The following is a 26,133-nucleotide window of genomic DNA, read 5'->3' as shown; positions in this document are numbered from 1 at the left end:
GTCCTCCAGTATTTGGTTCTTGTTTCTGTGCAGTGGAAGGAGCTGGTTGGTGAGTAACTGGTCAGATATTCTCCTTCTAAATAGTCGGTTAAGTTAAGGTCTGGCACGGCAGCTTGGCTGAGTACAAAGCACAGCTTGTGACATGTGGGATGTCGTGGACGCACCATGTGTCCTAGACAAACACATCTGCAGGAAGTGTCACCGGCTGCACAAGCTTGAGCTCTAGGGTTTGGATCTCGAGCAGTGGCTGGAGTCACTGTGCAGAGAACGACATGGATAGCAGGTTTAGGGAGGTGATCACACCACAGGTTAGAAGCATGAAAGAGGATAAGGAATGGGTAACCGACAGACAGTCTAAGAGAACCAGGCAGGTAGTGCAGGAGTCCCCTGATATGATCTCACTTGATAATCGGCTTTCCATTTTGGATACTGGTGAGGGTGATGGTTCCTCAGAGGAGTGCAGACAGAGCCATGTTTTTGGCACCACAGGTGGCTCAGCTGCACAAGAGGGGAGGAGGAAGAGTGGAAGAGCAGTCGTGATGGGGCATTCATTAGTCAGGGGAACACAGAAGTCTTTCTGCAGCCGTAGGTTGGACTCCAGGATGGTGTGTTGCCTCCCTGGTGCCAGGATCAAGGATGTCACGGAACGGCTACAGGACATTTATCTGGGGGAAGGTCAACAGCCAGAGGTCGTGGTCCACGTTGGCACCATTAACATAGATGGAAAGGGTAAATGAGGTCCTGACAACAAATTTTAGGGAACTAGGAAGGAGATTAAAAAAGCAGGGCCTCAAAAGCAGTTATCTCAGGATTACTCCTACTCCCATGTGCAAGTGAGCATGGGAATACAAGAATTGACCGATTGAACAGGTGGTTGGAGAACTGGTGTGGGAGGGACGACATCAGATTTCTGACGCACTGGGACTCGTGCAGGGGCAGGTGGGACCCGTACAAGATGGACGGGTTGCTTCTTAGTAGGACTGGGACTAATATCCTCACAGGGAGATTACTCGTGCTGTTGGGGCGGGTTTAAACTAGATTGGTAAGGGGATGGAAACCTGAGAGGGAGTTCCAATTGGAGGGAAGCAAAACTGGTAACTTGTCAGGGGTATGGCAACCAGGGAAAATATCAGACAGAACACCAAGGTGCACAGAATACTGGGGGAGATAGATAGCACTTGAGTGGGAATAGCAAGTTCTCAGGTGGGATCAGAGTCAGGGAGAAAGTAATAAAGTCTAAATCAGTGTTAATGTGTATGTATGTGAATGCACAGAGTGTGGTTAATAAGATTGGTGAGGTACATGTGCAGATTGCCATGTGCAAATATGATCTTGTGGCGAGAACAGAGACATGACTCAAAGAAGGGCAGGACTGGGTGTTAAATATTCCTGGATACAAGGTGTTCAGGAAAGGGAAAGGGGTGGCGGAGTATTGATTAATGAGAACATTGCAGTGTTGGAGAAAAAGGATGTCCCATTGGTGTCCAGAACAGAATCAATTTGGCTAGAACGAAGGAACAAAAAAGGTGCATTTACATTGCTCAGTGTTGTCTATAGGCCACCAGCTAGTGGGAAGAACGTGGAGGAAAAATAATGCAAGGAAATTACAGAGAGGTGCAAAAATTATAGGGTAGTTATAATGGGGGACTTTAATTATTCAAACATATAGTGGGATAGTAGTAGTGTAAAGGGCAGTGAGGGACAAGTGTTCCTCGAGTTGTTCAGGAAAATTTTACACAGCAGTGTGTTGCTCGTCTAATGAGAAAGGAGGCATTCCTCGACCTGGTTCTTGAGAATGAGGTGGTCCAAGTGGATCAAGTATCAGTAGGGGAGATTGATCATTGTATCAACAGAGAACAGCACAGGAACAGGCCATTCAGCCCTCCAAGCCTGCGCCGATCTTGATGCCTGCCTAAACTAAAACCTTCTGCACTTCCGGGGCCCATATCCCTCTATTCCCGAAAATTAAAGCAAAATACTGTGGATGCTGGAAATCTGAAATAAAAACAAGAAATGCTGGAACAGCTCAGCAGGTCTGGCAGCATCTGTGAAAAGAGAAGCAGAGTTAACGTTTCGGGTCAGTGACCCTAAGGTTCCGAAGAAGGGTCACTGACCCGAAATGTTCACTCTGCTTCTCCTTTCACAGGTGCTGCCAGACCTGCTGAGTGGTTGCAGCATTTCTTGTTTTTATTCCCTCTATTCCCTTCCTATTCATATATTTGTCAAGATTAAAGAAGGCAACAGACAATCTCATAATTACTCATTTCCAGCCACCCTGACATCCACTCCCTGAGATTGTATTTTAATTCTTTCATGGGATGTGGGCATCGCTGGCAAGGCCAGCCTTTGCTGCCCATCCCTAATTGCCCCTAACAACTGAGTGGCTTGCTAGGCCATTTCAGAGGGCAGTTAAGAGCCAACCACATTGCTGTGGGTCTGGAGTCACATGTATTCCAGACCTGGTAAGGACATTAGTGAACCAGATGGGTTTTTACGACAATCGATGATAGTTTCGCGGCACTATTTCTGCGACTAGATATCTTAATTCCAGATTTTTTCTATTAATTAATTGAACTTATTAATTAATTGAATTCAAATGCCACCAGCTGCCGTGGTGGAATTTGAACCTGTCTCCCCAGGGCATTGGCCTGGGCCACTGGATTACTTGTTCAGTGACATTTTCACCATGCCATTGTTTTGCCTCAGAAGGCAAAAGATTTAGGCTGACTATTGAAAAGGACAAAGAACAATCCAGAGAAACAGTAATTAACTGGGGGAAAGACAACTTCAATGGCGTAAGAATGGAGCTGGCTGAATAAGTGAGATTCAAAAGTTGCCAGGAAACCTGATAGCTGAACAATGCGTTACCTTCAAAAAAAAATACAGTTCGGGCACAGTTAACATATGTTACCTCGAAGTGGAAACGTAAGGCAAATAAATCCAGAGCTCCCTGGATTATAAAAGAGGTAGAGATTACGATCAAGAAAAAGTGTGCTGTTTTCCTTGAAGAGAAGGCTGAGAGGTGATTTGGTCGAGGTATTCAAAATCATGAGAGGTCTGGACAGAGAATCATACCTTAGAGACAATGTCCCAGACACTGACATCACCATCCCTAGGTGTCCCACCAGCAGGACAGACCCAGCAGAGGTGACGGCACAGTGTTATACAGTCAGGAGGGAGTTGCCCGAGACGTCCTCAACATGGGCTCCGGACCCCATGATGTCTCATGGCATCAGGTCAAAGAGAGTAGATGGAGAGAAACTGTTCCCACTGGTGAAAGGATGGAGGACGAGAGGGAACAGATTTAAAGTAATTGTGAAGAGAAACAAAAATAACATGAGGAAAAACTTTTCCACCCAGCGAGTGGTTAATGTGTGGAATGCACTGTCTGAGAGTGTGGTGGAGGCAGGTTTAATTGAAACATTTCAAAGGGAATGAGACAGTTTTATGAAAAGGAACTAATGGAGCTGCGGGCTGACAGGTCCCGGATGCTGATAGATTCATCCTCGGGCTTTCAAAGAGAAGCAAATGAGGGAGGAACTGCGCAGAATCTGTCCTCCTGTCCCGCCCCCTTTTCCAATTGGTCCGGAGCTGCTGTTAATCACCCAGACATTGTGAGGTCAGAGATTAAGTCCCGGGTGCGCAGGCGCATTGCAGACCAGTGTTTGAAGCCAGAGGGTGAAGGCGCCGGAGAGACGTTTCTGCAGCCGGTAAGTGGCGGCTGGTGGGCGGGGAGGCTTAAGAAACACCCGGTGTAGGCCTCAACACCCCCAATAACAAACTCCCGGTCCTGTGTTTGCACCGAGCGGGCGGCAGCTGCGGGAAACTGAGCTCAGTTATAAAGGGGCCTGGAGGGAGGGAGGAACCATTTGGGACACAGCACAGGGCAGGAGGTTCCCCCTCCCCCACTCCCTGGTTCCACAAAGACTCCCCTTGGACTGGGCCACACCTGGGCAGGGCTGGCTCAAGGTGCAGGAAGCTGATAGGCTGAGCTGTGGACTGGGAGGAGTGGGGGGTTTGACTGACAGGCCTGGGGAGGGGGATATCAGGGCAGGTACACACACTGCTCCCCCTTTTCCTCCTGGGATCTTTTACTGGAGTCGTGTTGCTGAGTGTTTCTAAACTCTGTCTCCCTATCCCGGTAATGTCGGTGGATTGTAGGTTGCTGTGAATGTTGGACTATATTGTCTCTCCTCATTCTTCCTCCTTCTCCCACTCCGAGTTCCAGGCTGCAGGCACCAGCTGTTTGATGTGCCTGAAACATTAAATATGTTTCTCTCTTCACAGAGACCTGCTGAGTATTTCCAGCATTTTCTCCTTTTCTCTCAGATTTCCAGCATCTGCAGGACTTTGCTTTTGTTTTATTGCACGAGTTGCTCACAGAATCAAAGGCAGTGAAGGTGCTCGAGCTGGACGGAAGCAGTCGTGTCAGATCCTCAGTGGGTGAGAAATCGCCGAGTGCAGGGGAGGAATGAAGCTGGTGGATGTGCAGGGAGGCTTCAGAAATATCCGGTGTTGGCCTCCACACCCCCAGTAAGTAGCTCCCAGTCCCGCGTTCCAAGGAGAACAATCCCAGCTTCTCCTTGTAGCTAAATTCCCTCATCCCTGGAACCATTCTGGTAAATCTCTTCGACACCCTCTCAAGGACCTTCCCATCCTTCCTAAAGTGTGGTGATCAGAACTGGATGAACCAGAGTTTTATAAAAGTTCCCCTTAACTTCCCTGCTTTTGCACTCAATACCTCTATTTATCAAGCCCAAAATTCCATATTATTTGCTAACTGTTCTCAATATGTCCTGCCACCTTCAATGATCTATACATATAAACCCCCAGGTCCCTCTGTCCCTGCACGCTCTTTAGATCTGTGCCATTAAGCATTTATTGCCTCTCTCTATCCCTTCTGACAACCTGGAAATTTTCAGGATGTTAGAACTGATAGTATAGATCAGGAGTGTCCAGCCTTTATGCATTAGGGGCAACATTCTAAATGTTGTCCTACATAGGGGGCTGGAGGTGAACAACTTTCGGAAAGGTAAAGGTATTAGAAATTTATTTTACTGTTACTCAAAATAACAATAATGTGCATTTTTGTGAATAAGCTTTAAATGAGGAAACTGATGTATTAACTTACTTTCCCAACTCTATGTTGAACACTGATTTAGTGAGTTACCTGGCATGGTTTTTGCTTGCAGTAGCAGACATTGTCTGCCTGCACACTTGATGTAGCGATGCAGAGAATTCCAGATAGATTCCATTTGTGAGGAGAGATCTTGATCTCGCACTCTCCCTGTCTCCTGCTCTCTCTATTTTATTTAGAGATACAGCACTGAAACGGGCCCTTTGGCCCACCGAGTCTGTGCCAAGCAACAACCACCCATTGACACTAACCCTACAGTAACCCCATATTCCCTACCACCGACCTACACCAGCGGCAATTTACAATGGCCAACTTACCTATCAACCTGCAAGTCTTTGGCTGTGGGCGGAAACCGGAGCACCCAGCGAAAACCCACGCGGTCACAGGGAGAACTTGCAAACTCTGCAAAGGCAGTACCCAGAATCGAAGCCAGGACCCTGGAGCTGTGAGGCTGCAGTTCTAACCACTGCGTCTCTCTCTCGCTCTCTCTCTCTCTCTCCCCCCCGCGCTCTCTCTCTCTTCCCCATATCCCCGCGCTTTCTCTCTCTCTCCCTCTCCCGCTCTCTCTCCCTCTCCCGCTCTCTCTCCCTCTCCCGCTCTCTCTCCCTCTCTCTCTCCCTCTCCCGCTCTCTCTCCCTCTCCCGCGCTCTCTCCCTCTCCCTCTCCCGCGCTCTCTCCCTCTCCCTCTCCCGCTCTCTCTCCCTCTCCCTCTCCCGCTCTCTCTCCCTCTCCCTCTCCCGCTCTCTCTCCCTCTCCCTCTCCCGCTCTCTCTCCCTCTCCCTCTCCCGCTCTCTCTCCCTCTCCCGCTCTCTCTCCCTCTCCCGCTCTCTCTCCCTCTCCCTCTCCCGCTCTCTCTCCCTCTCCCTCTCCCGCTCTCTCTCCCTCTCCCTCTCCCGCTCTCTCTCCCTCTCCCTCTCCCGCTCTCTCTCCCTCTCCCTCTCCCGCTCCCTCTCCCTCTCCCTCTCCCTCTCCCGCTCCCTCTCCCTCTCCCGCTCCCTCTCCCTCTCCCTCTCCCGCTCCCTCTCCCTCTCCCTCTCCCGCTCTCTCTCTCTCTCCCTCTCCCTCTCCCGCTCTCTCTCCCTCTCCCTCTCCCTCTCCCGCTCTCTCTCCCTCTCCCTCTCCCGCTCTCTCTCCCTCTCCCTCTCCCGCTCTCTCTCCCTCTCCCTCTCCCGCTCTCTCTCCCTCTCCCTCTCCCGCTCTCTCTCCCTCTCCCTCTCCCGCTCTCTCTCCCTCTCCCGCTCTCTCTCCCTCTCCCGCTCTCTCTCCCTCTCCCGCTCTCTCTCCCTCTCCCGCTCTCTCTCCCTCTCCCGCTCTCTCTCCCTCTCCCGCTCTCTCTCCCTCTCCCGCTCTCTCTCCCTCTCCCGCTCTCTCTCCCTCTCCCGCTCTCTCTCCCTCTCCCGCTCTCTCTCCCTCTCCCGCTCTCTCTCCCTCTCCCGCTCTCTCTCCCTCTCCCGCTCTCTCTCCCTCTCCCGCTCTCTCTCCCTCTCCCGCTCTCTCTCCCTCTCCCGCTCTCTCTCCCTCTCCCGCTCTCTCTCCCTCTCCCGCTCTCTCTCCCTCTCCCGCTCTCTCTCCCTCTCCCGCTCTCTCTCCCTCTCCCGCTCTCTCTCCCTCTCCCGCTCTCTCTCCCTCTCCCGCTCTCTCTCCCTCTCCCGCTCTCTCTCCCTCTCCCGCTCTCTCTCCCTCTCCCGCTCTCTCTCCCTCTCCCGCTCTCTCTCCCTCTCCCGCTCTCTCTCCCTCTCCCGCTCTCTCTCCCTCTCCCGCTCTCTCTCCCTCTCCCGCTCTCTCTCCCTCTCCCGCTCTCTCTCCCTCTCCCGCTCTCTCTCCCTCTCCCGCTCTCTCTCCCTCTCCCGCTCTCTCTCCCTCTCCCGCTCTCTCTCCCTCTCCCGCTCTCTCTCCCTCTCCCGCTCTCTCTCCCGCTCCCTCTGCCGCTCCCTCTCCCTCCCCCGCTCCCTCTCCCTCCCCCGCTCCCTCTCCCTCCCCCGCTCCCTCTCCCTCCCCCGCTCCCTCTCCCTCCCCCGCTCCCTCTCCCTCCCCCGCTCCCTCTCCCTCCCCCGCTCCCTCTCCCTCCCCCTCTCCCTCTCCCTCTCCCTCCCCCGCTCCCTCTCCCTCCCCCGCTCCCTCTCCCTCCCCCGCTCCCTCTCCCTCCCCCGCTCCCTCTCCCTCCCCCGCTCCCTCTCCCTCCCCCGCTCCCTCTCCCTCCCCCGCTCCCTCTCCCTCCCCCGCCCCCTCTCCCTCCCCCGCCCCCTCTCCCTCCCCCGCCCTCTCTCCCTCTCCCTCCCTCCCCCGCTCTCTCTCTCGCTCCATGTCTGCCGGCCTCTGTCTCTCTGCTCTGCTCCCAGGGCCCTGGCACCCTGCTCCCAGGGCCCGGTCACCCCGGCAGCCTGCTCCCAGGGCCTGGTTACCACTGCACCTTGCTGCTGGGCCTGCACCTCCTTAGATGGTGATGAAGAGCCTGAGGCCCAGGCTGAGTACATACGCAGGCAGAGCCAGTGCTTGGCCTGGGTCCTGAGCTCACGGCCGGGAAGGCTGCACTGGATATGGAGTTTGGGCGGGAAGCGCCAGCAGAGAAGCAGCTCAGCCCGCGCACCGCCATCTCACTAAAGGAGCCAAAATGTCAGGTACGGAAGCTTGTCTGTCATCTTGGGAAAGGAGGACATGTGCAGTGACGTGTCTCCGCCATGTTGGTAAAGGAGCTGTAACCATTGTCAGGTGCGATGGATACCATTGACAGGCTGGATTCTGGCCCATGGGCTGGATGTTCTGGAGTGTCGAACTAGGAGGCGTAGAGTAAAAGTTAGAGCCAGACCTTTCAGGAGTGAAGTTAGGAAACATTTCTACACACAAAAGGTGGTAGAAATTTTAAACTCTCTTCCACAAACAGCAGTTGATGCGAGATCAATGTTAATGTTAAATCTGACATTGATAGATCTTTGTTAACCAAAGGTATTCATGGAAATGGGACAAAGTCGGGTATATAGAGTTAGATCACAGATCAACCATGATCTCATTTCCTGGTGGAACAGGCTCGAGGGGCTAAATGGCCAACTCCTAGAATCATAGAAATTTACAGCACAGAAGGAGGCCATTCAACCCTTTGTGCTTGTGCTGGCCCTTTGAAAGAGCAGTTGTGCTTAGTCCCACACACCCACTTGGTGTTTGTAAGCCTGTAAGTTCCTCATTCTCAAATACCTGTCAACTCCCTTTTAAAATGACTGATAGAATCAGGTTCAACCACCTTTTTCAGGTGGAGCGTTCCAGATCCTGACAACTGTCTGTTGTTACAGAAACTGCTGAACTCAATGTTGAGTCCGGAAGGTTGTCAAGTCCTGTTCCTCGAGCTCCCATTGAGCTTCATTGGAACAGGGCAGGAGGCCGAGGACAGAGAGGTCAGAATGGGAGTGGGACGGAGAATTAAAATGGGAAGTGACTGGAAACCCAGGAACATGCTTTCAGACTCAATGGAGATGTTTCTCAAAGAGATCACCCTATCTGTGTTTGCTCTTCCCAATGTAGAACAGATCTCATTGTGAGCAGTGAATATAATATACAAAATTGCCAAAAGTACAAGTAAATCACTGTTTGGTTTCATCCCACAAAACCCTGAGAATAGCCCAAAGGGAGCTACTTTATTTGAAGAGTAAAAGTTACAAAGTAAAGCAAACCAATTGCTGGAATATTAAACTCCACCCCAGCTATAAAGAATATTAACACAGCAGATATAAACCCCACTGTCAGAATGAATATGGTTCAGTCCTGGATGTGATTAACAGCAGCAATAATTACAGAATGCAACAGCTACAGTCACTTGTGAACTCACTGGTGTCTCAGCATTTTGGATATCGATTAAATTCCTTCCCACAGATGGAGCAGGTGAACGGCCTCTCGTTATATTAAGATAATATAATACTATCTTTAATATCATCTAATAAGATATTCTTTCTTACAGTTCAGTGGGATGTAAACAGTGACCCCAGCACCTTCAGGAGAGATGGTGCGAAAGCCCCTGTGTGCAGAGTGAGCATCAAATCAATGTGTGTAAATCCTCTCCTAATACCCTGTAAAAGGAGGTAATAAAAGTCATCACTGTCAGTACAGGATAGAAATTCAGAACAGACAATTCGAGATCCTATGGAACATTTTATTCCTCTTGTTTCCCCAAAGCTGTAAATCGCAGTCCCACACACTCTCCCTCCTCCCTGTGCTGAAATCCAAACCCATGACACCATCTGCACCATTTCTTTCCTCCTCTGCCAGTTTTCTCCCTCCCTCTACTGTGGCTGGGTTCAGTTCTCCAGCCCCTGTGTGCAGAGTGAGAATAAAATTAATGAGTCAATGATTTTCTGTCCTGGTCACTGGGACCTTGAAGCCCCGCCCACTCTCTGTTCTGGTCCCACAAAATACCAGATTCATTCAGCTCAATTTCACAACTTGTCTTTGTGTTTTTGTGGGTTCTCTCTCACTCCCTTTTTCCTGTTGTAACTTCATGTTACAGGATATTAGAAAGGGAGGATTTGCGGAAGGAAACTCAAACATCACCTCAAGATGTGACAGTCACTCGATTCATCAGGATCTGAATATCATCGGCCTTTGATCATGGAAGCAAAACGTGTGGAGAAACCGTACACGTGTTCTGTGTGTGGACGAGGCTTCAGCCGATCAGCTGGCCTGTCGGTACACAAGTGTAGTCAGACTGGGGAGAAGCTGTGGAAATGTGGGGACCGTGAGAAAGAATTAAATTACACGTCTGAGCTGGAAACTCATCGACACAGTCAAACTGAGAAGAGGCCGTTCATCTGCACTGAGTGTGGGAAGGGATTCACTCATTCATCCTCCCTACTCGCACACCAACGAGTTCATACTGGGGAGAGGCCATTTACCTGCACTGAGTGTGGGAAGGGATTCATTCATTCATCTTCCCTACTCACACACAAGCGAGTTCACACTGGGGAGACGCCATTTACCTGCACTGAGTGTGGTAAGGGATTCATTCGTTCATCTGCCCTACTAAAACACCAGCGAGTTCACACTGGGGAGAGGCCGTTCACCTGCACTGAGTGTGGGAAGAGATTCTCTCTGTCATGGAACCTGCTCGCACATCAACGAATTCACACTGGGGAGAGGCCATTCACCTGCTCTGATTGTGGGGAGGGTTTTACTCATTCATCCACCCTGCTGATGCACCAGCGAGTTCACACTGGGGAGAGGCCGTTCACCTGCACTGAGTGTGGGAAGGGATTTACTCAGTCATCCACCCTGCTGATGCACCAGCGAGTTCACACTGGGGAGAGGCCGTTCACCTGCACAGAATGTGGGAAGGGATTCACTCAGTTATCAATCCTGCTGACACACCAGCGAATTCACACTGGGGAGAGGCCGTTCACCTGTACTGAGTGTGGGAAGGGATTCATTCATTCATCCGCCCTACTCACACACGAGCGAGTTCACACTGGGGAGAGGCCATTTACCTGCACTGAATGTGGTAAGGGATTCATTCATTCATCCGCCCTACTGATGCACCAGCGAGTTCACACTGGGGAGAGGCCATTCACCTGCTCTGAGTGTGGGAAGAGATTCTCTCTGTCATGGAACCTGCTGGCACATCAACGAATTCACACTGGGGAGAGGCCATTCACCTGCTCTGATTGTGGGGAGGGTTTTACTCATTCATCCACCCTGCTGGTACACCAGCGAGTTCACACTGGGGAGAGGCCATTCACCTGCTCTGAGTGTGGGAAAGGATTCACTACTTCATCCAAGCTGGTGAAACACCAGCGAGTTCACACTGGTGAGAGGCCATTCACCTGCTCTGAGTGTGGGAAGGGATTTGCTAATTCATCCGCTCGGCTGAGGCACCAGCGAGTTCACACTGGGGAGAGGCCATTCACCTGCTCCGTGTGTCGGAAGAGATTTACTCAGTCATCCCACCTGGTGACACACCAGCGAGTTCACAGATAATTACAGGGGTTGGATTCTGCTGTTGCTGCTGTTCATCATATCCAGACTGAACCATGTTCATTCTGACAGTTGGGGTTTATTTCTGATGTCAGTTGCTCCTCTTGGACTGAGCGTCTGCCCCACAGCATCTCTCATTCATGTGTGAATAGACCATCATGTCTTCAAACCTCATTTTCAATTTAAATCCACTCAGTCAATGTACTGAACAAAAGATGAACAATAAACAGATCACAGGCCAATCCTGTAACTCTATATTGACAGGAGAAAGTCTGTTCTTCAGCTCAAAAATGAGGCTGTTTAAGCTCTGTGTTTCTGAGCACTCGTAGACTGGAGCTGTTGGATAGACAGGCTGTTCACAACTGTTAACATGTCAGATAGTGAAGGAATTGCTCTTCAAGTAAACTCACCAATTTATAAGCTCAGACTCCGGTCCCTGCTGTAATTAATACTCAGCATCCATTAGTGTTGATTTACAGTCGATCACTGAGTCGTCTGGTTAATCTTTGTTACTTGTTTTGTGAAATACTCTCCCTATTAGTGCTGAACTGCTGGATAACTCTGATTACATTTAAATGTGTTTATCCATGTTTATAAAGTGTCTGTGTGTCCAGATTTAACTAAGTTGTGATTTGTAACCAATAAATGATGTTTCGGGTATGACTTGTCATCTGGTATCTTGGTGATTTGTCAAGAAAGATTTAATTCACTCACTCAGCAGCTCGAGAGGAACCAGACTGAGGTTTAATGAACATAAGAAATAGGAGCTGGAGGAGGCCATTCGGCCCTTCGAACCTGCTCTGCCATTCACCAAGATCATGGCTGATCTTCTCAACTCCACCTTCCCAGACTATCCCCATATCCCTTAATTCCCTCAGTACCCAAAAATCTATCAATCTCTGTCTTAAATATACTCAATGACTGAGCATCCACTGCTCCCTGGGGAAGACAATTCCAAAGATTCACAACCCTTTCAGTGAAGAAATTTCTCCTCATTTCAGTCCTAAATGTCTGATCCCTTATCCTGAGACTGTGACCCGGTGTTCTAGATTGCCCAGATAGGGGAAACATTTTCTCAGCATCGACCCGGTCAAGTCCCTTAACAATTTATGTCTCAGTCAGATCACATCTTATTCTTCTAAACCTCAGGGAATATCGACCTAGTTTACTCAACCTCTCCTCATAGGAGGAGATGGAGCAGAGTGGGGGTGCTGTACAATAGTGGTTATGTTATTCAACTAGTAATCCAGAGGCCTGGACTAATGATGCCAAGACATGAATTCAAATCCCACCACTGCAATTAAAAAGCGAGGATCAATATTGGTGACCATGAAACTACGCATTGTCCTAAAAACCCACCTGGTTCACTAATTTCCTTCAGGGAAGGAAATTTGCCGTCCTTACCCGATCTGTCCTCCAGATGCACAGAAATGTGGTTGACTCTTAACTACCCTATGAAATGGCCCAGCAAGACACTCAGTTATATTCAAGGAGGTAGCTCACCACCACTTTCTCAGGGGCAATTAGGGATGGGCAATAAATGCTGGCCATTTCAGTAACACTCACAGTCCATGAATAAATAGAACAATCGCCTTATCCCAGGAACCAGACGAGTGAACCTTCATTGCATTCCCTCAATGGTGGTATGTCCTTCCTTAGGTAAGGAGACCAAAACTGCACACACTGCTCCAGGTGGGGCCTCACCAATGTCCTGTATAATTGTAGTAAGACTTCTTTACCCTTATACCCCAATCCCTTTGTAACAAAAGCTAACATACCATTTGCCTTCCGAATTGCTTGCTGTACGTCCATGTTAACTTTCTGTGATTCACGTACAAGGACACTGTTATGTGTACTTTGCTTTTAAAAAAGAAAAATACTTGGAGTTCTGTGTTTTGCAAGACTGAGAAAATTGAATGCTGAACTGAGTGGGGCACAGTCTCCAAGGCAACTTGTTTCCAAGCAACAACAGCAAGGAAAATGATAGGTCACATGACATTGTTAAGAGTTCAATTTCACTTTGCTTTGTGAAAGACCAGTGCTGGGCAGGCAGGAGGCAGAACAAACTGGCTGAGACTTGTGTTTTTTGGCAGACTGGAAAAAGACCTCTCCCTGAAAAGAAGCCATCTCTTGTAGAACGAAATTCCACATTTGAGTTGTGTCTGTGTTCTGCCAGGAGAGGAAAGGACCCAGAGAAAGAGGAGTTGCTGCTCTCTGTGGAGGAAACCCTGCATTGTTAAAGGTAGCAAATTCCTATTGCCTCCAGTCTTTGAAAAATCTCTGCCTCAAGAGTGATTCCTGTTCCTCCTGTTTTTTTTGGGTGGGAGATCCTGAAATCTCAAAAAGGCTTCCATTGCTGGACTGCTACTTTAAAATTTAAGTAGACTTGTTGCTACATCTTTTGCTGCATCTTTTGCTGAAAGATCTGTGTGATGCCTGCTGCAGACAAATTGCCTTGTTAGTCTACCCATCACAGACTGTTCATCAAACTCGCCTGGAGAGACTTTGAGTGGCATCTGACGATTTGTCTCTGGGACACCTCACCGATTCACAAATAACCCACCAGACCATGACCACCAATGATTTTATTATTCCTAAGAAACAGTTGAACACCAAAAACCCTTTTGCCCCAATTAACCAGTTTTTCAATGTATGTGCGTGTTCAGGAAGCTTAGGAAGAATAAGAAGTTATAAAATCTTTTTATATGTATGGATTCATCCCATTATTGTTTAAGATTTTGTTTATTAATAAATAGTTAATTTTATTGTTGTTTGAAGAAATCTGGTTTTGTGTGCTTCATTCTAGGAGATAAATAAAATGTTTAATTTGGCTAATTTCCAGTAGGTGGGAAACTTTACGAATATGCAGTGGGACTGAATTAACAGTGCATTACTCCCACCTTGGTCGGAACAACACCCAGGTCCCTCTGAATGCAAACATTTCTCAGTTTCTCAACATTCAGAACAAAAAGTTTTTTTAAACATTTTTCTTATCAAAGTGGATAACTTCACACTTCACTATATTGAATTCCAACTGCCATGTTCTTACCCGCTCACCCACCCAACCTGTCTGTATCCCTCTGAAGCCTCTTTCTGTCTTTCTCATTTCTTGCTTTCCCACCTAACTTTGTATCTTCAGCAAACCTGCAGACATTACACTTACACTCAATCCCTTCACTTGAGTCATTTCTATAGATTGTAAATAGCTGAGGCCCAAGTACTAATCCTTGCTGTACCCTGCTAGTTACAGCGTGCCAACCTGAAAATGGCCCATTTATTCCTACTCTCTGCTTTCTGTCCATTAACCAAACTTCAATCCATGCTCATATATTACCTCAATCTCATGAGTCCTAATTTTTTTTTTATTCATTCATGGGATGTGGGCATCGCTGGCTAGGCCAGCATTTATTACCCATCCCTAATTGCCCTTGAGAAGGTGTTGGTGAGCTGCCTTCTTGAACTGCTGCAGTCCATGTGAGGTAGGTACACCCACAGTGCTTTTAGGAATGGGAATTCTACGGTTTTGACCCAGCGACAGTGAAGGAATGGTGATATAGTTCCAAGTCAGGAATGTGTGTGACTTGGAGGGGAACTTGCAGGTGGCGGAGTGCCCATGCATTTTCTGCCCTTGTCCTTTTAGTTGGTAGAGGTTGTGGGTTAGGAAGGTGCTGTCTAAGGGGCCTTGGTGCGTTGCTCCAGTGCATCTTGTAGATGGTATACACTGCTGCCACTGTGTGTCAGTGGTGGAGGGAGTGAATGTTTGTAGATAGGATGCCAATCAAGTGGGTTGCTTTGTCCTGGATGGTGTCGGGCTTCTTGAGTGTTGTTGGAGCTGTACCATCCAGGCAAGTATTCCATCACACTCCTGACTTGTTCCTTATAGATGGTGGACAAGCTTTGGGGAGTCAGATGAGTTACTCGCTGCAGGATTCCTAGCCTCTGACCGGCTCTTGTAGCCACGGTATTTATATGGCTACTCCCAGTTCAGTTTCTGGTCAGTGATGGTACTGCAATTGAATGTCATGGGGAGATGGTTGGAGTCTTTCTTGTTGGAGATGGTCATTGCCTGGCACTTGTGTGACTTGAATGTTACTTGCCACTTATCAGCCCAAGCCTGGATATTGTCCAGGTCTTGCTGCATTTCTACATGGACTGCTTCAGTATCTGAGGAGTCGCAAATGGTGCGGAACATTGTGCAATCATCAGCGAACATCCCCACTTCTGAACTTATGATTGAAGAAAGAATTGTGTGTAATAACCTCTGGTGTGGCACCTTATCAAATGCTTCTTGCTTCTTGAAAATCCAAATAAACTACTGTTTCCTCCTTATTCACCTGACTAGTTACATCCTCAAGAAACTCTTAACAGATTTGTTAAACATGATTTCTTCTTCACAAGTCCATGTTGACTCTGCTGAATCATATTATGATTTTCTAAGTGCCCTGTTACCATTTCCCCAGATAATACATTCCAGCATTTTGCCTACAACTAATGTGAGGCTAATTGGACAATAGCTCCCCATTTTCTCTCTTTCTCCAAGGTTATTACTGAACCCTTTCTCAACTGATTATTTCATAAAGTGCTGTACTTGAGTCTTAATTTGGCCTTGTGCCATCTCCTAGTGGGCTTGTCCTGTCCTGTCAGTGCTGGGTCAGGCCATTGTCCAGCTCAAACAGCCCAGATAACAGGAGCCAACGAACCTTATTTCACTCCTCAGGGTGGTTTGTTTCTTGAGGTTCAGATTATCATTAAAATAACAACACACACTGTGTCCACCCATTGTTCTCCCAGATGCACCGTCACCTCACAGTCAGGATCATGTGTCTATGAAGGGGAGATTGTTGTTCTGTCTAGACCACCCTGAATACCCTTGCTTCATAATGGTCAGGAGTAGAAGGTCCCGGTATTGTGAGAAGAGCCTCAGGGAATCAGTCCCAGTGATCCTGTAAAACAGAGGAACACATGAGTGGGAGGAGGCCATTCAACTCCTCGAGCCTGTTCCTCTATTCAGTTATATCATGACTGATCCATATCGCAACTACCTTTACCAGAGTTGGTTACATATCCCTGTAACCTTACCCAATAGGTAACTCACAAGTTTTAACATTTTCCTTTTCTCCCCATCCATAGCAGCTTTTTGGGGGGACAGTGTTCCAGATTTCACTATCCTTTGTGTGAAGAAGTGGTTCCTGACAGCACCCCTGAATGGCCCAGCTCTAATTTTAATGTTGTGCCATCTTATTCTGCATTCCACCAACAGAGGAAATCATTTTTCTTTATCGACCCCCTTAAAACCTTTAATCTTCTTTAATACCGGAATTACATCACCCCTTAATATTCATACTCTATGAAATACAAGCCCAGTCTATATGACCTGTCCTCACAATTTAACCCTTTTAGCCCTGATATCATTCTGGTGAATGTTCAGTGTACCTCCTGCACAGCTGATATATCCTTCCTGAGATGTGCTGCCCAGAATTATACACCTCACTTCAGATGATGTGTAACCAGAGTTGCATATAACTGCAGCATTACTTTCACCCTTCAGATAAAGGCAAACATTCCATTCGACATTTTAATTCCCTTTTCTCCCAGTCCAGTAGTTTTTCGTGATTTCTGTGCATGAAACCCGAAATCTCTCTGTCCCTTCACAGTTCCTAACTTTTCATCATTTAGAAAATATTCTGATTCATCTTCCTTAGATCTAAGTTACCAGAATGGTTCCAGGGAGGGAGATTTTAGTTACAAGGTGAGGTTGTAAAATCTGGGGTTGTTCTCTTTCGCACAAAGGAGATTGAGGGGAGATTTAATCAAAGTGTAAAAGATTATGACAGGCATGGATAAGTTAGACAAGGACAACTGTTCCCATTAACTAATGGTACAAGGATTAGTGGACACAGATTGAAAGTTTTGGGCAAGAGATGCAGAGGGAATATAAGGAAGCACTTTTTTACACAGTGGGTAGTAAATGATCTGGAATTCGCTGCCCATGAGGGTGGTGGAAGCAGAGACAATCAGTGATTTCAAGAGGAAATTGGATGGTCACTTGAAGGAAATAAACTTGCAGGACTACAGGGGTCAAGCAGGGGAGTAGGACTGACTGGATTACTGTGTGGAGAACTGTCATGGACTTGATGGGCTGAATGGTCTCCTCTGTTCCATACATGACTCTAATGTTAATGACCTCGCACTTCCCCACATTGACCTCCTGCTGTCTCTGTTTTCTCCACTCACTAAATCTATCAATGTCTCTTTGTAATGTTTTGTTCCCTTCCAGAATACTCAATATGTCACCTAACTCAGTATGTGGGTTTGTTCAGGGAAAATCGTGTTCAACTAACTTGCTGGAGTTTTTGAAGACATAACAGAGAGGGTTGGTGGGGGCAATGTTGTTGATGTGGGGTACATGGACTTTCAAAAGGCATTTGATACAGTGCCACACAATTTATATGTATTTATTTATGAGTATTTCCAGCACTTTCTGGTTTTATTTCATCTTCCAGAAGATCTGATTTGCAAAAGTAAATCCTGGGACAGTGAGGTTTAAAAGATCTCCCGAAGGAATCATCAGCTTCTTCACACTGTGACATTGCATGTACAAAACACCAATCCTGGGCTGAGTGGGTATGGGAACAGTGAGCAGAAGAGGGATGGGGAATCAGCAGTGTTTGTGTTTTTACAATGAGGCATAAACAGATGGTGAGACAAAGAGAGAAATAGAGGGAGAGAAAGAGATTGAAATGACAGGTTAAACACAGAGGGAGAGAGACAGGCTCTCCAGTGTTTAGTGACTACCCAGCTCCCAGCCTGTGTCGAAAACCACTCTCCCCACCCCCTTCTCACCCCCTTGCCAAAGGCCTTTCTTTTTCTTTTTGGGCCTCCTTATCTCGAGAGACAATGGATACGCGGCCAAAGGCCTAATGTGTAAAGATAAATAAAAGCAAAATACTGCGGATGCTGGAAATCTGAAACAAAAACAAGAAATGCTGGATTCACTCAACAGGTCTGGCAGCATCTGTGGTAAGAGAAGCAGAGTTAACGTTTCGGGTCAGTGACCCTTCTTCGGAACTGACAAATATTAGAAAAGTCACAGATTATAAACAAGTGAGGTGGGGGTTGGGCAAGAGATAACAAAGGAGAAGGTGCAGATTGGACCAGGCCACATAGCTGACCAAAAGGTCACGGAGCAAAGGCAAACAATATGTTAATGGTGTGTTGAAAGACAAAGCATTAGTACAGATTAGGTGTGAATATACTGAATATTAGTTTAGTTTGGAGATACAGCACTGAAACAGGCCCTTTGGCCCACCGAGTCTGTGCCGACCATCAACCACCCATTTATACTAATCCTACACTAATCCCATATCCCCACCTGTCCCTATATTTCCCTACCACCTTCCGATACTAGGGGCAATTTATAATGGCCAATTAACCTATCAACCTGCAAGTCTTTGGCATGTGGGAGGAAACCGGAGCACCCGGAGGAAACCCACGCAGACACAGGGAGAACTTGCAAACTCCACACAGGCAGTACCCAGAATTGAACCCGGGTCGCTGGAGCTGTGAGGCTGCGGTGCTAACCACTGCGCCACTGTGCCGCCCCTAATGAGCCCCACTCTTTCCCTGGTTATCCGCTTTCCCTTAATATACTTATAAAATGCCTTAGGATTTTCCTTTATCTTGTCCGCCAGTGTTTTTTCATGCCCCCTCTTCGCTCTCCTAATTACTTTTTTACATACCCCCCTACACTTTCTATACTCCTCTAGTGCCTCCGCTGTTTTCAGCACTCTGAATTTGCCACAATCCTCCTTTTTTTCCTGATCCAATCCTCTAAATCCCTTGACATCCAGGGTTCCCTGGACTTGTTGGACCTAGTTTAGGCAGGCATCAAGATCGGTGCAGGCTTGGAGGGCCGAATGGCCTGTTCCTGTGCTGTGCTGTTCTTTTGAACATCAGCAAGTGCAAACCTGAAGAAAAACAACCTGAAAAAAACAGTGGGTCAGCAAACTGAACAAACTCAGATGAAATGAAATAAATGCAAAAAAAGATTGTAAAAAATGTAAAAAGGAATGCAAAAAAAAAAGAGGAAGAAAGAATAACTAAAAATGACTAAAAATGAAAGTGAAGTGGGGGGCTGTCATGCTCTGAAATTATTGAACTCAATGTTCAGTCCGGCAGGCTGCAGTGTGCCTAATCGGTAGATGAGATGCTGTTCCTCGAGCTTGCGTTGATGTTCACTGGAACACTGCAGCAATCCCAGGACAGAGATGTGAGCATGAGAGCAGTGGGGAGTGTTGAAATGGCAAGCAACCGGAAGCTCAGGGTCCTGCTTGCGGACTGAGCGGAGATGTTCCGCAAAGCGGTCACCCAGTCTGCGCTTGGTCTCCCCAATGTAGAGGAGACCACACTGTGAGCAGCGAATACAGTATACTACATTGAAAGAAGTACAAGTAAATCGCTGCTTCACCTGAAAGGAGTGTTTGGGGCCTGGGATAGTGAGGAGAGAGGAGGTAAATGGGCAGGTATTACACCTCCTGCGATTGCAAGGGAAGGTGCCCTGGGACGGGGACGAGGTGGTGGGGGAAATGGAGGAGTGGACCAGGGTGTCGCGGAGGGAACGATCCCTTCGGAATGCTGACAGGGGAAGGGAGGGGAAGATGCGACTGGTAGTGGCATCACGCTGGAGGTGGCGAAAATGGCGGAGGATGATCCTTTGGATATGGAGGCTGGTGGGATGAAAAGTGAGGACAAGGGGAACCCTGTCACGGTTCTGGGAGGGAGGGGAAGGGGTGAGGGTAGAGGTGCGGGGAATGGGTCGGACACGGTTGAGGGCCCTGTCAACCACAGTGGGGGGAAATCCTCGGTTGAGGAAAAAGGAGGTCATATCAGAAGCACCGTCATGGAAGGTAGCATCATCAGAGCAGATGCGTCGGAGACGGAGAAACTGGGAGAATGGAATGGAGTCCTTACAGGAGGTAGGATGTGAAGAAGTGTAGTCGAGGTAGCTGTGGGAGTCAGTGGGCTTATAATGGATATTGGTAGACAACCTATCCCCAGAGATGGAGACAGAGAAGTCAAGGAAGGGAAGGGAAGTGTCAGAGATGGACCATGTAAAGGTGAGAGAAGGGTGGAAATTGGAAGCAAAGTTGATAAAGTTTTCTAGTTCGGGGCGGGAGCAGGAAACGGCACCGATACAGTCATCAATGTACCGGAAAAAGAGTTGGGGGAGGGGGCCTGAGTAGGACTGGAACAAAGAATGCTCGACATATCCCACAAAAAGACAGGCATAACTAGGACCCATGCGGGTACCCATAGCGACACCTTTTACTTGAAGGAAATGCATGGAGTTGAAGGAGAAGTTGTTCAATGTGAGAACAAGTTCAGCCAGGCGGAGGAGGGTGTTGGTGGATGGGGACTGGTTGGGCCTCTGTTCCAGGAAGAAGCGGAGAGCCCTCAAACCATCCTGGTGGGGGATGGAGGTGTAGAGCGATTGGACGTCCATAGTGAAGAGGAGGCGGTTGGGACCAGGAAACTGGAAATTGTCAAAATGACGTAGGGCGTCAGAAGAGTCACGGATGTAGGTGGGAAGAGACTGGACCAGCGGAGAAAAGATAGAGTCTAGATAGGAAGAAATAAGTTCAGTTGGGCAGGAGCAGGCTGACACAATGGGTCTGCCGGGACAGTCCCGTTTGTGGATTTTGGGAAGGAGGTAGAAGCGGGCTGTCCGGGGTTGCGGGACTATGAGGTTGGAAGCTGTAGAGGGAAGATCTCCAGAGGAGATGAGGTCAGTGACAGTCCTTTGGACGGTGGCTTGATGTTCGGTGTTGGGGTGATGGTCCAGAGGGAGGTAGGAAGAGGTGTCTGTGAGTTGGCGTTGAGCTTCTGCAAGGTAGAGGTCGGTACGCCATACAACAACAGCACCACCCTTGTCTGCAGGTTTGATGACCATGTCGGGGTTAGACCTGAGAGAACGGAGTGCCTCAAGTTCAGAGGGGGACAGGTTAGAGTGAGTGAGGGGGGCAGAGAAATTGAGACGACCAATGTCTCGTCGACAGTTTTCAATGAAGAGATCAAGAGCGGGTAAGAGGCCAGGGGGAGGGGTCCAGGTAGAGGGAGAATGCTGGAGGCGGGTGAATGGGTCTGCTGGTCGGGGGGAGGACTCCTGGTTGAAGAAGTGAGCCCGGAGGCGGAGGCGACGGAAGAAGAGCTCAACGTCATGCCGAGCGCGAAATTCATTGAGGTGGGGGCGTAAGGGGATAAAACTGAGACCTTTGCTGAGTACAGAACGCTCAGCATCAGAGAGGGGGAGGTCAGAGGGTATAGTGAATACACGGCAAGGGGTCAGATCAGAAGGGGTGGGGTCAGAGGGAAGTGAAGCGGAAGGAGGATCTGGAGGGGCATTAGTCCCCATCAGCTGCCGGAGCTTGCATCCCTTAACACCTGAAAGGAAGAAAAAAAGTTTTTTGTTCATGCGTCGGATGAGACGTAAGATGAGATGAAACTGCGGAGTAGAACAGATTTGAGATAAGGTGAGACGGTGCTGCTGGAGAGAGAGGTCCAGTGTGTGCATATGGCGGCGCATAGCACTGAGTGTGGATCTCAGGATGCGGCGAGAGTAGCAGTCCGAGGAACGTTGTATTTCTCGGAGATACCTGTGATTCTGGGGGTTCAAAGCATGATGGGTGAAACTGCAGTTGGAATCCACGTGGAATCAGTCGGAGCCAGAGACAGTCACTGAGGAAGGAGATGTGTCTGTGAAAACGAGTTTTGGTAGATACCTTATCAAACACCAGGAGGGAAATAGAAAGCAATGAAGGTGAACAAGGTAAAAGAGACAAACGAAAATCCCGTCGGAGAGAAGAGCAGAAGATAAATCCTGGGACAATGATAAGGAATTAACACCTTAATGGCAGTTTTAAAGTGAGTTTCTCAGCTTCTGGACAGACTGGGGCCTGGTCATGTCACTGTCCGCCTGTAGATTAGCTGAAAGATGCAGCAAATGTTCTCAACAATGACCTTGTCGGAATAAGTTCACAGATCATCAAAAAGCAGCTCCCTGGAATGTCTCTGTTCAAAGCAGCCCTGGTACCTGGATTAACATGACAATGGACAAGATCTCAGCACCTAATCGTCCCTCTCACATTTTAAATCTGTTCCCACTTTACAGTCTCTGGGTTTATTGTGGGGGATGTGTAAATGATGCAGAGATCGTCAATGTTAGTGAGTGACAGAGAAAAGGAGCCCTGGGCTATTGATGTGTCTTTTATTTTAAAAAGTCTTTGCTTTGTTCTCATCAATGTTTCATTTCTCTCTTCAGGAGATTTTTAGCAGCTGTAACATGTCAATGCATGGGATAACATCATGCTGACCATTAGGACCAAGCTAATAGTTTATAAGGTCTGTGATCTCAACACCTTGCTGTATGGCTATGAAACATGGGTGATTGACAGCTACCAGGAAAAGTAGCTCAATAATTTCCATCTTTGCTGTCTGTGGCCCATTATGGGTATATCCTGGCAGCACAAAATCACAAATGTGGCAGTCCTCTCAAAGGCAGAGCTCCCAAGTGTGTTGGCACTAATCAAACAGAGGTGGCTTTGGTGGATCAGACAAGTCCACAAGATGGAAGATGGTTTCTTACCCAAGAACCCAGGTAGCAGGGGCCAGGCGACCAGTGGGCGCCCAAAGCTCCGCTTCAAGGAATTTGCAAGTGTGACCAGAAAGCCCTAAATGTCGACTATCACAGTTGGGAGTCACTAACTGACGAAAGAGGGAAATGGCAACACATCCTGTGGACTGGTGTGCAATACCACGATGACCAGTTGCTGCAGCAGCTTGGCAACAGACGCCAATGTCAAACACAACTCACAGCATCACTTGGCAGCTTCATGTGCAGCACTTGTGGCAGAGCCTGCGTCTCAACGGTTGGCTTTTACAGCCATCAGCAAAGGTGAACCAAGAGAAGATAAATCACCTAAATAGATTGTTTGCTGCATGTCCATCATCTTTTACAGGTGAAAGGATGACAGTCCACTGTTTCCCTCACTCTCTCCTTTCTCTATTTCTCTCTCTCTCCCACTTCTCTCATTCAGAGAGAAAGATAGGGAGAAAGAGAGAGACACACAGAGAGAAATCCACAATCAGAAACTAAACAAATGACCTCCTTCTATGCTGTAAATGACTCTATGACTCTAAAATGAGTTAAAATGGCTGCTGTACATTGCATTTAAACATCAAAATACATCTCACTGCCTAAAACACAAACATTATTCAGGAATTATAACAAACAAACGGACAAAGAAGGACCAGAAATAAAGGTACTGAATTGGGGGAAGGCCGATTTCAATATGATAAAACAGGATCTGGCCAAAGTGGACTGGGAGCAGCTCCTTGTGGGAAAGTCTAAATCAGACCAGTGTGAGTCATTAAAAAAGGAAATAGTGAAAGATCAGGGCCAACGTGTTCCCAAAAGGTGAAGGGTAGGACCAACAAGTCCAGGGAACCCTAGATGTCAAGGGATATAGAGGATTGGATAATGGGGGAAAAAAGGAGGCTTATGGCAGATTCAGAGGGCTGAAAACAGTGCAGGTGCTTGTGGAGTATAGAAAGTGTAGGGGGTGGGGTACTTAAAAAAGTAATTCGAAGAGTGAAGAGGGGGCATGAAAAATCACTGGTGGCCAAGCTAAAGGAACATCCCATGGCATTTTATAAGTATATTAAGGTCAAGAGGATAACCAGGGAAAGAGTAGGGCCCATTAGGGACCAAAGTGCCAATCTGTGTGTGGAGCCGGAGGATGTAGGTGAGGTTTGAAATGATTACTTTTCATCTGTGTTCGCTATGGAGACGGATGATGTCAGTGTAGAACACAGGGAGGGGGATTGTGATATACTTAAACAAATTAGTATTGAAAGGGAGGAGGTATTAGCGGTTTTAACGGGCTTAAAAGTGAATAAATGCCCAGGCCGAGATGAGATGCATCCCAGGCTGTTATGTGAGGCAAGGGAGGAGATAGCAGGGGCTCTGACATTATTTTCAAATCCTCTCTGGCCACAGGAGAGGTGCCAGAGGACTGGAGGACAGCGAATGTGGTACAATTATTTAAGAAAGGTAGTAGGGATAGACCAGGTAATTACAGGCCAGTGAGTCTAACATCAGTGATAGAGAAACTATTGGAAAAAATTCTGAGGGACAGGATTATCTCCACTTGGAGAGGCAGGAGTTAAGCAAGGATAGTCAGCATGGCTTTGTCAGGGGGACATCACGTTTAACAAACTTGATTGAATTTTTTGAGGCAGTGACGATATGTGTAGATGAGGGTAAAGCAGTTGATGTAGTCTACATGAACTTCAGTAAGGCTTTTGATAAGGTCCCGCATGGGAGATTGGTCAAGAAGGTAAGAGCCCATGGGATCCAGGGCAATTTGGCAAATTGGATCTAAAGTTCGCTTAGTGGCAGGAGGCATAGGATGATGGTCGAGGGTTGTTTTTATGATTGGAAGCCTGTGACCAGTGGTGTACCGCAGGGATTGGTGCTGGGACCCTTGCTCTTTGTAGTGTACATTAATGATTTAGACGTGAATATAGGAGGTATGATCAGTAGGTTCGCAGATGACACAAAAATGGGTGGTGTTGTTAATCGTGCGGAGGAAAGCCTTAGATTATAGGATGATACAGATGGGCTGGTAAGATGGGCAGAGCAGTGGCAAATGGAATTTAATCCTGAGAAATGTGAGGTGTTGCATTTTGGGAGGACTAACAAGGCAAGGGAATATACAATGGATAGTACGACCCTAGGAAATACAGAGGGACCTTGGTGTACTTGTCCATCGATCACTGAAGGCAGCAGCACAGGTAGATAAGGTGATTAGGAAGACATATGGGATACTTGCATTTATTAGCTGAGGCATAGAGTATAAGAGCAGGGAGGTTATGATGGAACGGTACAAAATGCTAGTTAGGCCACAGCTGGAGTACTGTGTACAGTTCTGGGGACCACACTGTAGGAAGGATGTGATTACATTGGAGAGGGTGCAGAGGAGATTCACCAGGATGTTGCCTGGGCTGCAGCATTTCAGGTATGAAGAGAGACTGGATAGGAAATGGTCATTTTCCTTCGAGCAGAGAAGGCTGAGGGGGGACCTGATTGAGGTAAACAAAATTATGAGGGGCATAGATAGGGTAGATAGGAAGAAACTTTTTCCCCTTAGCGGAGGTGTCAATAACTAGGGGGCATAGATTTAAGGTAAATGGGCAGGAGGTTTAGAGGGGATTTGAGGAAAATAAAATTCACCCAGAGGGTGGTTGCAATCTGGAACTCAGTGCCTGAAGGGGTGGTGGAGGCAGGAACCCTCACTATATTTAAGAAGTATTTAGGTGAGCACTTGAAACGCCATAGCAGACAAGGCTATGGGTCAAGTGCTGGAAAATGGGATCGGTAGGTAGGTGCTTGATGGCCGGCACGGACACGATGGGCCGAGGGCCTGTGTCTGTGCTGTGTAACTCTATGACTCTAAGACAAAAGCAGAGATGTAATGCTGGAATTGTTTAGGCCACAGTCGGAGTACTGCATACATGTCTGGTCACCATATTACAGAAAGGACATTATTGCTCTGGAGAGAGCAAAGAGGAGATTTACAAGAATGTTGCCAGGGTTTGAAAGTTACAGCAATGCAGAAATACTCGATCGGCTAGGGTTGTTTTCCTTAGAACAGAGGAGTCTGAGGGGTGAATTAATTGAGATGTACAAAATTATGAGGGGTCTAGATAGAATAAACAGGAAGGACCTGGCTCCCCTAGTGGAGAGGTCAATTACCAGGGGACACAGATTTAAGGTGATTGGTAGAAGGATTAAAGGGGATATGAGAAAAACCGTTTTCACCCAGAGGGTGGTGGGTGTCTGGAATTCACTGCCAGGAACAGTGGTGGAGGCAAAAACTCTCAAAAAACTCTTTCAAAATGTACCGGGAAGTGCACCTGAACTGATGTAACCAGCAAGGCTGCAGACCAGGTGCTGGAAGAGGGGATTAGATCGAGCAGGTAGTTTT

At 47.8% G+C, this 26,133-nt stretch overlaps 1 protein-coding gene and 1 pseudogene across 2 annotated transcripts; one reads left to right on the top strand and one right to left on the bottom strand.

Moving 5' to 3' along the window:
- Positions 1-26,133, bottom strand: part of LOC137348836 (zinc finger protein 420-like) — a 101,440-nt pseudogene that overhangs the window by 27,367 nt on the left and 47,940 nt on the right.
- On the top strand, positions 3,644-11,722 carry LOC137349391 (zinc finger protein 229-like). 2 transcript variants are annotated; one of them, XM_068014913.1, is made up of 2 exons: positions 3,644-3,710; positions 9,630-11,722. In XM_068014913.1, exon 2 carries the CDS (start codon positions 9,731-9,733, stop codon positions 11,090-11,092), a length of 1,362 nt encoding a protein of 453 aa, XP_067871014.1. In that variant the 5' UTR covers positions 3,644-3,710; positions 9,630-9,730; the 3' UTR covers positions 11,093-11,722. The 2 variants fall into 2 exon arrangements, 1 of the variants encoding a protein (XP_067871014.1); XR_010969372.1 differs by lacking the exon at positions 9,630-11,722 and adding an exon at positions 9,084-9,141 and having other exon boundaries at positions 3,659-3,710.

This window comes from Heterodontus francisci, chromosome 34 (genome assembly GCF_036365525.1).
Source record: "Heterodontus francisci isolate sHetFra1 chromosome 34, sHetFra1.hap1, whole genome shotgun sequence".
Lineage (NCBI taxonomy): Eukaryota > Metazoa > Chordata > Chondrichthyes > Heterodontiformes > Heterodontidae > Heterodontus > Heterodontus francisci.
The sequence above is the reverse complement of the archived record's forward strand: the minus strand, read 5'-3'. Positions and strand labels throughout refer to the sequence as shown.

Coding starts and splice junctions, on each gene's coding strand:
- LOC137349391 (XM_068014913.1), top strand. CDS start 9,731: ATGGAAGCAAAACGTGTGGAGAAACCGTACACGTGTTCTGTGTGTGGA.